The 13909-nt window shown below is 41.5% G+C and overlaps 1 protein-coding gene across 1 annotated transcript; it reads right to left on the bottom strand.

Moving 5' to 3' along the window:
• Positions 1-4313: 4313 nt before the first annotated feature.
• LOC101126657 (olfactory receptor 9A1) lies at positions 4314-5258 on the bottom strand. The gene has a single exon (XM_019030672.3). It carries the CDS (start codon positions 5256-5258, stop codon positions 4314-4316), a length of 945 nt encoding a protein of 314 aa, XP_018886217.3.
• Positions 5259-13909: the final 8651 nt, after the last annotated feature.

Raw genomic sequence — 13909 nt, 5'->3', positions numbered from 1 at the left:
TTGATACCAAAGTACTTCACTTATTTGGGTGCTGTAAAAAAATAATATTAGTTTATATACTTCAATTATAATTGTTCATTACTGGTATATAGAAAAGCAATTGACTTTTGCATATTGACCTTGTCTCTTTCAGCCTTACTAAATCTCTTATTATTTCCAGGAGGTTTTTTTGGTAGAATTTTAGGGGCTTTCTATAGAGACAATCATGTCATTGGCTAATCATCAGGAAACAATGGTCAGCATGGTAATTGATCACATTGCCTTGTTTACCATGCTTCCTGCCTCACTTCATTTATTTTTGCTATACTAGGATTGCATCCTTCCTCAAATAAACCTTTAGCACTTAATCCTTGCCTAAGGCTCTTATTTCTAGAGAGTGCAGGCTGTCAGCAACCTCTCACCTGCCTCAAAATAATTTTAATTATTTGATTTTAATATAAAATGTTGAGACAGAAACACCACATAAAAATATGTGTAACTATTACAAGGTGAACCACTTCATAATAATTGCAATCACTACCAAGATCAAGAAACAGAATTTTGATAGCAGTCACATAAATCCATTTGTGTGTTCCATTACAATTGCAATGCTCACATCATCAGCAAAAACTACAATTCTCAACCTTTAAGAAATTACTGCCTTGCTTTCCTGACTAGTTTAATCATCCTAGCTTGAATTGTTACACATTATAGCTTAGTATTGTACATTTTGTAATTCTATATGTTTTAAGTCTATTTTAATCTATAGATTCTCTGTATAGCCCATTCACTTTCTTCCAGTCTACTTGTTGAAGAACTCAGGTATTTTGACAGTCAATTTTTCCATGATGTGGGTTTTGCTAATTTCATCCACATGGTGCAATTAAACATATTCATCTGTTTCAAGTTCCTCTTACACATTTCCTGACTAAACCTGGAATCAGTCATTTCTCCAAGAAGCCCTAGATTCTCACATCAAGAAAAATTACTGTAATACCACAATCTGAACCTAGGAATGATTATATTTGTTGGAATGGTCAATGTTATTAGAATTTTGAGTGGACAAAGCCAGCAGGCAAATAGGTAAATGGGTGGTAGATAGATTAACCATGAATCCACCATATATATAATTTAAACAGAAGAATCTAACGACTTTCCCTAAGCTCCTCTATATTACATTTAAAATTAGAATATTCAGTAAGTATTCATTTGCTTTATCTGACATTATACATGCAACAATTATAAAATACTAATACTATATCCCCCAATATAATTACTGAAAACATTTTTAAAATATTTGCGTATACTATCCCCATTCTTCTCTTTTTAAAGACATTGTCCTCCTGCATCTACATTGTCAAACCACATAGATTTGTTTTTTTTTAAGACAGAGTCTAACTCTGTCACTCAGGCTGGAGTGAAGTGGCATGATCTTGGCTCACTGCAACCTCCACCTCCCAGGATCAAGTGATTCTCATGCCTCAGCCTCCTGAGTAGCTGGGATTACAGGCACATGCCACCACGCCTGGCTAATTTTTTTAAATTTTTAGTAGAGACAAGGTTTCACCATGTTGGCCACGCTGGTCTCAAACTCCTGACCTCAAGTGATCTGCCTGCCTCAGCCTCCAAAAGTGCTGGGATTACAGGCGTGAGCCACCACGCTCAACCCTAGATATTTTAAAAGACAATTTTTGAATCTTTTGAGTAAAAATTTGTTAACAATATATGCACATATAAATCACAAAAGAAATGATTAATTTGACTAAAGGAAAATTAATACTTTTACATGACAAAATTTCATTAAAAACTAAAAAGTCAAAAAACAGATTAAAAAATATATTTTCAACATACATAAGATAATGTAAAGTAATACCTGCAATTTCTAAAGAATATCTCTATATTTTTATAAAAGTAGTGAAGGCCTCAGGATAAGAAAAATGTGAAGCTCCATCTCTTCTCCCTTATTATTCTTCCATTTATCCTACTTAGCTCCAGAGAAACTTTACAAAATATTCAGAGTTAATAAAGACCCTTCTGCCAAAATATCTCCTTTGTTACAATCAATTATGTGGATAAACAAGCAAACTTTCCTTGGCAATTAGAAGCAGAATGAAGTCTTTTATTTTTGAGATAGTACAACATTACTATGAAGTAGAAGTGAAAGCAATGTACACAGCTGTACCATAAACAGTTTTCCTTCACAGACCATTCCCATAAATGCCATTCCCAAAAACACATCCCCAAGGTAACCCATTTCCTGGTTTCCCTCTCAGATGTTTCTTTATGCAACTATATACAAGTATCAATATAAATTAAGTTGTACTTTGTTCTTACAAAAAGGAAACAAATAAACATTTTCTCTTCTTCACTTTTCTTACTCAACAGTGTATCTTGGAGATATACTTTTTTTTTTTTTTTGAGATGGAGTCTCACTCTGTTGCCCAGACTAGAGTATAATGGCACCATCTCAGCTCACTGCTACCTCTGCCTCCCAGGTTCAAGCAATTCTCCTGCCTCAGCCTCCCAAAGTGATACTCAAGCTGGGATTACAGGTGCGCGCCACCACGCCTTGCTAATTTTTGTATTTTTAGTAGAGATGGGGTTTCACCATGTTGGTCAGGCTGGTGTCGAACTCCTGACCTCGTGATCCGCCCACCTCAGCCTCCCAAAGTGCTGGGATTACAGGCATGAGCCACTGCGCCCGGCCCACTTTCTTTTTATTGATACAGAAAACCCTCATGTTTCCAACCCTCATATAATAGCAACTGAATGAAAGTCCCATAAAGTATATAAGTAGTCATCTTTTGATGTCCATTTGTGTTGCCACCAGACTTGTGTAATCACTTGTGTAATGATGCAGAAAAAATGTGTCATGCAATACAGAAATATTAATTGCAAATAGTGGGTATGACAGGAACTAGGGAGAGGATGGGGCAATACAGGAACTGAGATACACGAGTTAATGGAGTTCAGTGTAGAGCTAGAAGGCAGCTTGATAAACTTGGGTTTTGTGAGAAAATAAAGGGGAAAAGAAACAAACAAATGAGTCTGGTAGTCACAGAGGGAGAGACACAAAAAGGAATTAAGAAAGAAACTGAGCGGGAAGTGGGAAAGTGAAGGGAGCACTGAGGACAAAAGTGCTATGTCAGGATTGAAGAATGTGTGAGACACAGGAAAACGGGCTGTAGGCTACCACTCCCTCTGCCCTCTCTCCATTCCACCCTCAGCCCAAAGACACAGAAAGCCCAGCTGTCCCTTATCACATCGCCTCCCAGACACAGTTCCATTTCCCTCCCTCTGAAGCTGGCCTAATAACGTGGGTGACATTACATAAAATGCCTCTTTCTAAGATCTTCCATCCACGCCTGAGAAGGCCCACCAATTTGAGATGCACCTGTAGGAGCACGCATTCAGCCTTAAGATTGCTAAGCAGTTAGGGTCGGGGAGTGAGTTCACTCTCACAAATGCCAATCGGAAAACCCAAAGAAAGGCACTATCGCTATTGGACACTGCAAGCAGGAATCAGCGATGAAAGTTTGAAGCTTGTGCTGGCCCTGAGATTACTCAGGGAAGTGCTAGTGAGTTTACACAATAAGACGACACCTTGAAACCACATGGCAATGTAGAGGAAGATAATCTCGGCACATAGGATCAAATATGTATGTCAGAGGTAAGAAAATATATCACACTTGGCCGGGTGCAGTGGCTCACGCCTGTAATCCCAGCACTTTGGGAGGCCGAGGCGGGCCAATCACAAGGTCAGGAGATCGAGACCATCTTGGCTAACACAGGGAAACCCCATCTCTACTAAAAAATACAAAAAAATTAGCCGAGCGTGGTGGAGGGCGCCTGTAGTCCCAGCTACTTGGGAGGCTGAGGCAGGAGAATGGCGTGAACCCAGGAGGCAGAGCTTGCACTGAGCCGAGATCGAGCCACTGCACTCCAGCCTGGGCGACAGAGCGAGACTCTGTCTCAAAAAAAAAAAAAAAGAAAGAAAGAAAGAAAGAAAATATATCACACTTCTCTTGTTTTTCCCATTATCAGGACCAAGGGTTCAAAACATTGAACATCTTTCAGATGTTTACACTTCTCACATTTATTTTGCAACATGCATTATAAGTACAGAGGGCTAATAAATGTATACATCTATTTAAAAAATAATGAACTGATCTTCCATGGAAAAAGAATTTAATACAAATTGAAGCCATGTCATAGCTTAAATATCCATTGTAGATCATGAGCTGTTTGATTTTGAGAATGATCATTTTGTTTCAATTAGTACTATCAGATTACTCAAATCCATGATGAGGATTTGAACTGTACTCAGGACAGACTTAATTTTTAAGGAGTTGATAGCAGTGTTTCATGCCATCTCCAAAGGCCTGTATGAATTTGTCATTCCTCAGGGTGAAGATAAAAGGGTTCAGAAAAGGAGTCACCACTAAAACCAGCAGTGACACTATCTGGTTATACTCAGCTGCCTGTGTTTGCTTGGGTTTCATGTAGAAAAACAAGCAGCTGCCGTAGCCAATCACAACACAGGTGAAGTGGGAGGCACAAGTGGAAAAGGATTTCCTCCAGCCAGAGGCTGATGGAATCTTGAGGATGGTGGAGATGATGTAGGTGTAGGAGACAATCGTAGGGATCAAAGAAACGATGATAATGAAAACAGCCATTAGAAACAGAATAAACTCTGTGAAAAGAGTGTCCTCACAGGATACCTTGAGCAATTGTCCTCGGTCACAATAAAAATGATCTAACACACTTGATTTGCAGAAAGTAAGCTGAAAAGTGGCATAAACTGGCCAGATTTCAGAAAGAAACCCCAAAACCCACGAAACAATTATCACCCAAATGCAGGTGCTGCTGTTCATAATGATGTCGTACCTCAAAGGGTTACACACAGCCACATAACAGTCCACAGCCATCACTCCCATTAATGCCAACTCCGAGGTACCCAAAGAAAGGTATAAATATAGCTGTGCAGCACAGGCTGTCAAAGACATGATCTGAGTGCTTGGAAGCAGCAACCCCCAGAGCATAAAAGGGACAGCGGTGGATGTGATCAGGATCTCCAGGACACAGAGGTGGCCCAGGAAAAAATACATGGGGGACTGCAGACATTTATCAACACAGACAGTGATGATGAAGACCACGTTTCCCATCACTGTCACTGCATACAAGAGGAAGAAGGTCGCAAATAGGATACGGCGTACTTCTTGGGAGCCAGGGAAGCCTAAGAGAAAAAATTCAGTGGCACTAGAGTAATTCCCCAACATTTACTTCTGAGTGCTTTTCCCTTCTGAAATCTAGAGAAAAAAAAAAGAGTTAATATGGCTTCCCATCACAACAGAAGTAGAAACTGTTCTGAAATCCCCCTTCTGCTCACAGGCTGCACAGCATGACTAGAATGGTAGGAGTTTGTCTTCTACTATTCCCTGTATATGGTCAGGCGCAATTTTTCTTTTCTTTTCCTTTTTTTTTTTTTTTTTTTTTTTGAGATGGAGTTTCACTCTTGTCACCCAGGCTGGAGTGCAATAGCACGATCTCAACTCACTGTAACCTCCACTGTAACCTCCCAGGTTCAAGAGATTCTCCTGCCTCAGCCTCCTGGCTAGCTGAGATTACAGGCATGTGCCACCACACCCAGCTAATTTTTTTGTATTATTAGTACAGATGGGGTTTCACCATGTTGGCCAGGCTAGTCTCAAACTCCTGACCTCAGGTGATCCACCCGTTTCGGCCTCCCAAAGTGCTGGGATTATAGGTGTGAGCTGCCACGCCCGGTTTAGGGGCAATTTTTCTAACTATGCACCATATGCCAAGAAAATTGAGTTGGCCAAGAAGATGATCCCAGTCCCCAGTGCCATACCTTAGACATGAGAGCCTATACCCTGCCCAGCATGCACCATTGCACCCTCAATGCTCAGTTCACCTGCCTCCCACTCTGCTCTGAACAGCCAGCAACCAGCCTCCAGGACCACAGTGTGTTCCTTTCTACCACTAACTCCCTTCCACCTGGAAGGTCCTAAACTACTCTGTCTGACAAGTATTTTCTGTCCTGTAAATTCCTGCTCCAGTATCATGTTCTATACAAAAGTTTTCCTGGCCAATGCCCCTGAGCTGGCTACTTTTGTTTCATCAGAATGTAGGTTCCATTTACAGGATGTTTATTTTAAAGCTTCTGCCTTACCTTCATCATCATTGCTGTGTGTTGGTGAGAGTGAGGGTATGGAAGTCTCCTGAGGAGTTTCTATAAATTCTCGAGGGCAAGAACTGAGTATCTCTCAATCTACTGGTCAGCTGGTTCCCAGCATGGATTACTCCTTTCTTCCTCCCTATCTTGGGAAGAAAGCCTCCCTTGCTCCTGTCCTCGGTAAATGTGTCTTCTCACAGAAGGCAGGCAACCAGCACCTGGGCTGAGTTGAGCCTCACCATCTCTCTCTAAGACTCTGACAACTCTTTTCACTATTCTTAGAGAAAGAAAATTCAGGCGAAATACAGAGGAAGAACTTCTATCCTCAGACTCTAACTGTCCCACACTGAACTTATGCTGGATCTGACAAATAGGAGACTTTAGTCTGATTTCAACATCCTCTGCCTTCAGGATAATCCAAAGCCCTGGATCCATCAGGAGACCAAAGCCACCACGTGTGACATCTGGGTTCACCCCACGTCCTAAATACAGATGGCTTTGGTCTCAGTCTAACAGTAAATTTAGGAAGTCACCTCAGGGCCTATATTTCTTCTATGAACACATTTTTCTCCCAAAATCATATTAGAAATTGAAGATTCCACTGTCACTCACACGAAACAGACCCTGCATCCTGAGTAACTTGGAATTCCTGGGCTTTATTTTTCACTTCTTTCAAGTTTTTGGTCAAGTATCTGAGTTCAGATTTTCTCTTCATTCTAAAAGAATACACACCACCTTTCACTCTCTATCACCTGATCAGAATGTATTTATCTTTTTAGCGCTCATCATGAGAAATTATATGTTTACTTTTTATTTTCTGACTCATTTTACAATGTAAGCACCACGAAAGCAAAAAGATTGTCATTTTTGTTCACTATATCTCATACAGAATGAGGTGGTACTACTTTTGAGTGAATCAATGAATTGATCAATTAAAGAATGAATCTGTGAACAAAGCCCCTCCAAATCTGGCTATAGCCAACGCTAAAAGAAACTGCTTTCTCTCCCTTCTGTCTTCACTGAGACAGTGCTCAGTCATAATTCAGTCCTCTCTCTGAGACCCCTTATAAAATGGCAGTTGGGTAACAAGGACAGACTTGACGGAAGAGCTCAGTAGAGTGATTTCCACAATCTCTCTTTACCCAGGACCAGATGAAAAGAAAGTAGAGATGATGTCAAAGATGGTTTTGACAACAGCAAGGAGTTGTACTGCATCCAGCAATGAATCAGAGAACTGAAAGTGCTATCTACTGTACAGGAGGAATTTGGAGATGAGCCAATCTCCTTTGCCTGTCTCATACCTTACCCATTAGGGTCTGAATGTCCTTGTTCTAGAAATTTGGCAGGTCTAAAACTTTCCATCCTGAACCTCTCTCACTCTTTTCTACACAGATGGAAACTGCTGGAATTCACTTGCCTTCAAAGAAATTGAAGTGAAAAGCCATATGACTCTAAGTCTCAACCGAGACTACATCATGCCTGATTAGTGCTGAGACTGCTCTGTGGCCCAGAAGAAGCTACTGCTTCCTCCCTCTCAGTGAACGAGAAAACTGTCTTTACATATGTATTTAGGAAAAGGTCCAGAAATCATAGTGCCATGGCATGCCCCACAGTTCCTCTCTTTCTCTCTCCCTCTGTCTTTTCCTCCACAACATGTCTCTAAGGAATATTATTCATTGAGGAAAGTTAGTTCAGAAAAACCCTAGGGATGCAGTGAAGGAGAAAACAAAGAAAGTTTCAGATCTTCCCTCCTAAGGCTAATCAAGATTTAGAACTCTTAGAAGTTTGGTATAATGAGCAAAGTTAAAATCTTCCTCATCAAGAGTGTGCCAACATCCAGGCTTCTTTTCGCTACACTTTGAATCCTGGTTAGCATCAAACTGTTCAAGTCAGCCCCCTGTGCTTTTTTAAATTTATTTATTTATTTATTTATTTATTTATTTATTTATTTATTTATTTATTTTGAGACAGAGTCCCACCCACTCTGTCACCCAGGCTGGAGTGCAGTGGTGCAATCTTGGCTCACTACAACCTCCGCCTCCCCAGTTCAAGTGCTTCTCCTGCCTCAGCCTCCTGAGTAGCTGGGACTACAGGCACGCGCCACCACGCCCAGCTAATTTTTGTATTGTTAGTACAGACGGGGTTTTACCATGTTGGCCAGGATGGTCGTGATCTCTTGACCTCGTGATCTGCCTGCCTCGGCCTCCCAATGTGCTGTTATGTTTATTTCCCTAATTCCACTTAGCCCTACAAAGCCCAAGTTATCAGCAAGCAGAAAACTCCACAAAAGTTTCCCAGACACACATCAAAAATCCTCAGGGCAGGGAATGGTGCGTGATGTGAGCAAAATATTAGCCTAGGAAGCTCCAAGCTCCTTTCCCTCCAGAGAAACAAAAGAAAACAGCAGAAACTGTCAGAACCAACTTCGCCAGAACTCTGGAAAACATTCAAAGTTTTTCAGGAACCAAGCAAACACTGATTCAAGAAGAAGACAACTTTAAAATGTTAGGAAAACTTTATCATGTTTTTATTTACCTGTGCCTACACTATCTCCAGCTCAGCGGCAGTCTGCATCTCCAGTATGAAACTTGGGACCCCGCTTCCAGAGGGAGCAGAACAAACCTTAATCAGAAAGTACTGTGTATGTCTATTCAAATAGGTCTGGGGCTACCTGAAGGACTCACACAAGGTCCTCACCTTGTTCACCCAACATAGCAGAACTCACTCATGGTGAAAAGTGGCAGGTATTGCTCAAGAGCATTATAAGAACAACTATAATCCTACAGTTACCTAGAGTAAAGATTACTATTGAGACATGCAACCCACCATCTAATGCCTCAGAGGAAATGTTGGGGAAAGTTTTTTGGGGGGGAAATTATGGAGTTCAAATGTACCTGTGGGGGAAATGATGGCCAACTACACACAGCCATGGAGCACCTCTCCCACTGAGAGAGCTCAAAATATCAAGTAAACCAACATATTTCAGACAGATCTTCATAGAGAAAACAGAGTTTATAGAGAAGCTATGCAGATGCCTAAGCTGAAGTGGGAGGAAGCTGGAAATCCTGTACAAGGTTTCTCAGCACTAGTACTAGTCACTAGCCCTAAAAACCAACTAAGTAAGGGGTGAATGAATTGATTGCACGGATACTCACTCTTGCTGCAGACCTCTGGGATACTAGTTACAAAACACCCCACAACCCCCACAGACATTTAAATTGGCAGAGAGATCTTCCCAAAAAGTAGGCAGAGACAGCTCCAGCCTAGTGGAGTCTAGGAGATTTTTGCACGTAGTGCAGCTGCAGCAAAATGCTACCATAGGTGCCCATTCTCCAAGGCTCTCATCTTCCTCTGAGTACCTCTAACCCCAGCTGGCTGCTGGACCAGGAGAGAACAGGGCTTCCTGTGTGCTTGTGGCATTTCCGTTCTGCATAACCCTTATCTGCCAGCTCCTTCCAAGTCAACTGCCTGGCTGCTCCCACAAGGGCATGTACACAGCACAGCCTTCACTGTCCAGCAATAAGTGCTTTGCTGGCAGCCCCACCTGAATGCTTTCCCGGGGGCCTGGAAGCACTTTGGCTCCCCTAACACAGCCAGCAGCCAACCTTGAGAGGTCAGAGGACAAAGCGATGAGCCAGGTCCCAATACCCCAAAAGGAACAGCACACAATTCAGGAGTGCCAAACTGAGATCTTTGGCTAGTGCTTATGCAGGGAAAGAGCCCCCACTCTCAGAGCACTAAGAAGACTAAGACGCAGGCTCATGGGCAGGTGTGGCAGTGGGGCATTCCTCTCTCCACAGGGCAGGTCCAGAAAGGGTGTGGCCTGCCTGTCAGACACAGGTTTTGCCCAGGGGAACCCCACAGCTTGGAACACCAAACAAATGAAATGCAGGCATGGTGCCAGTGATTGGAGGAGGCTCCCCTAAAACCTGGCAATGGAACTGGCAAGGATGTCATCTTTCTCCCACCCCCCCACCACAGAGTACTGCTGTAAATGCACTGAAAGATAAAAGATCCATACAGTTGAGTAAGAGCCTATCTGCTGGCTGTTACTCTTCAGTGCTATCTACTGGATCATAGCCCAAGTTACTACACCAAAAATGTTGTTCCAGTATATATCACCTGTAAAACCCAGGGCAAGAACCTAGCGACAAATAAAGGTCCTGTGCTGAGCCTTGGCCCTCTGAAAGGACTCAGAGACAAAGCCAATCAACTATACTCAATTTATACCACAATTAAACCCTCAAGAAAAATAAAAAATTTTTCAAAGCCCCATTCAAATGAAGGCAAATTCAAAAAGACAAAGGGACACCAGCCCTCTCAAATAAGAAAGAACCAGTACAAGAACACTGGCAATTCAGAAAGTCAGAGTGTCCCCTTACCTCCAAATGAGCATACTAGCTCCCCAGTAATGGTTCTTAAACAGATTGAAATGACAGATATTGAATTCAGAACTGGAATGGTAAGGAAGCTCACCAAGATAAAGGGAAAAGTTAAATCAATCCAATGAATCCATTAAAACATGCAAGAGTTGAAAGATGAAATGGCCATATTAGGAAACAATCAAATAGAACTTCTGAAATTAAAACATTCATTACAAGAAATTCACAATACGATCTGGAAAAATAACAACAGAATAGACCAAGCTGGGGAAAGAATCTAAGACCTTGAAGACAGGTTTTTCAAACAAAGTCAGCAAGACAAAAATAAAGATAAAAGAATTTTTAAATATGAAAAAAATTTCTGAGAATTATGAGACCATATAAAGAGACCAAACCTATGACACATTGGTATTCATGAGAGAGAAGGAGAGAGAGTAGGCAACTTGGAAAACACATTTAAGAATATAATTCTTGAAAATTTCCCCAATCTCACTAAAGAGGTTGCCATGTAAATTCAAGAAATAGAGAAACCTCTGCAAGATACTATACAAGACAATCATCCACAAGACACACAGTCATCAGATTCACCAAGCTAAATAAAAAAGAAAAATCTTCAAAGAAGCCAGAGAGAAAGGTTAGGTTACTCACAAAAGGAACTCTATTAGGTTAAGAGCGGATGTCTCACCAGAAATCTTACAAGCCAGAAAAGGTTGTCGGCCTATTTTCAGCATTCTTAAAATTTTAATGGAGAATTTCATATCATAATCTAAGCTGTATAAATAAATGAGAAACGAAATGCATTTCAGACAAGCAAATACTAAGGGAATTTGTAATCACTAGACAAGCCTTACAAGAGGTGCTTAAGGGAGTACTCAACATGGAAACAAAAGGATACCTGCTACCACAAAAACACACTTAAGCACAAAGGCCACAGACACTATAAAGCAATTACTTCAAGCCCACAAAACAACAAGCTAACAACACAATGAAAGGATGAAGATCTCACATATTAATATTAACCTTCAACATAAATGGTCTAAATAACCCACTTGTAAGGTATAGAATGATAAGTTAGATTTAAAAATAAGACTCAATTGTCTGCTGTCTTCAAAAGACCGATCTCACATGGAAAGACACCCACAGCCTCAAGGTAAAGATACGGGGAAAGATAAATCATGGAAAGAAAAACCAAAAAAGAGCATGGGTCATTATTCCTATATCATATAAAATAGGCTTTAAACCAACAACAATCAAGAAGAATGGAGAAGAGACTTACATAATAATAAAGGGTTCAATTCAACAAGAAGACTGAGCTATCCTGAATATATATATACCTGACATAGCAGCACCCAGACTCTTAAAACAAGTTCTTCTTGGCCTATTAAATGACAGTGACAAAATAATACTGGGAGACTTCAACACCCTATTGGCAGCATTAGACAAATCATCAAGGCAAAAAACTAAAAAATTCTAGATTTTTAAATTTTTTTTATTTTTTCATTTATTTGAGATGGAGTCTCGCTCTGTCACCCAGGTTGGAGTGCAGTGGCGTGATCTCAGCTCACTGCAAGCTCCGGGTCCCAGGTTCACACCATTCTCCTGCCTCAGCCTCCCAAGTAGCTGGGACTACAGGTGCCCGCCACCAGCCTGGCTAATTTTTTTGTATTTTTAGTAGAGATGGGGTTTCACCGTGTTAGCCAGGATGGTCTCGATCTCCTGACCTTGTGATCCACCCGCCTCAGCCTCCCAAAGTGCTGGGATTACATGGGTGAGCCATTGCACCTGGCAGAAATTCTAGGTTTAAAACTTAACACTCAACCAATTAGACATCTGCAAAATATTCCACTCAATAACCACAGAATATACATGTTTCTCCTCTGCACATGGAGCATATTCTAAGATTGACAACATACTCAGTCATAAACAAGTCTTAATAAATTCAAAAAATTTAAATTATGCCAAGCATACTCTCAGACCATAGTGCAATAAAAATAGAAATGAATATCAAGTATTTCTTTTCATGGAAATTTAACAACTTGCTCCTGAACGACTTTTGGGTGAATGATGAAATTAAGGCAGGAATCAAAAAATTCTTTGAAGTTAATGAAAATTGACACACAACATATCAAAAATTTTGGCCTGCAACAAAAGCAGTGTTGGGGAAAGTTTATAGTGTTAAACACCTACATCAAGAAGTTACAAAGATCTCAAATCAACAATCTACTGTCACACCTAGCAGAACTAGAAAAAAAAAAAAGAACAAACCAATCCCAAGGCTAGCAGAATAAAAGAAATAACTAAAATTAGAGAAGAACTGAACAGAATCAAGATGCAAAAATCCATACAAAATATCAATGACACCAAAAGTTTGGTTTTTGAAAGTATAAATGAGAGATAGACTGTTAGCTAGATTACCAACAAAAGAGAGAGAGAAGATCCAAATAAGTACAATGAGAAATGACAAAGGTGACACTACAACCGATCCCATGGAAATACAAAATATGTTCAGAGATCATTATGAACACCTCTATGCATATAAATTAGAATATCTAGAGCAGTTTCAGAGAGCAAGATGGTCAACTAGCCGTAGCCAGGTGGAACAGCTGCCACGAGGTACCCAGATGACTGGAGCACTACTTACAGATCTTCAGAGGGAAAGCACTGAGAGTGGACAGAGGAAAGACACAGAAGGTGTTCTAAAGGGGAAGGAAGCTGGGAACCCTGCACAGGGCCACCATGCATTGAGACTGACTTCTGGCCCCACACAACTCCAGGGGATCTGGTGAGTTGAACTGGAAAGGAGCAACCTGTTCTCACGATGGGACTCTGCAATCCCGGCAGGAGATATGTTGACCACCATGGACACCTGAGTTGACAGGGAATGCTACTTAGAGAAGTGGTAGGGGCAGCACACCAGCCGAAGGTGAGCCCAGGTTTGGTGTGGGAGCGTCTATAGTGGAGCATGTCCAGGGAAGCACAAATCTCCAAGTTCGACTTGCTACCATAAGAGAATTTAGCCCTAGGGGAAAGGTCAGACCTAAATTCTGCAGGGCAATCTTGGCCATCAGATAGGACTGCTCTGAACTGAGCACCCCTGGGTCTGCTGGGGCCTCAGTCTGGTAGCACCTACTTAGAGGGCAGCCTTGGGTGTCTTCGGGGCCCACATCATAGCTCCTGTGCTGGTGGACTGTGCCTGGCTAGCAGAGAACTCCGCTGAGGCAGCCCCTGTGGCCACTCAGCAGCCTGCCTGCTCCCTCCCCACACTGCAGCTTTCTCAGGGCCCACGGAAACCCCTCATATTGCTTTGCTGGTATGAGTGTGCACAGGCAGGTTTTGCCTTCCTTGCACAGCC

Source organism: Gorilla gorilla, chromosome 6 (assembly GCF_029281585.2).
Source record: "Gorilla gorilla gorilla isolate KB3781 chromosome 6, NHGRI_mGorGor1-v2.1_pri, whole genome shotgun sequence".
Lineage (NCBI taxonomy): Eukaryota > Metazoa > Chordata > Mammalia > Primates > Hominidae > Gorilla > Gorilla gorilla.
The sequence above is the reverse complement of the archived record's forward strand: the minus strand, read 5'-3'. Positions and strand labels throughout refer to the sequence as shown.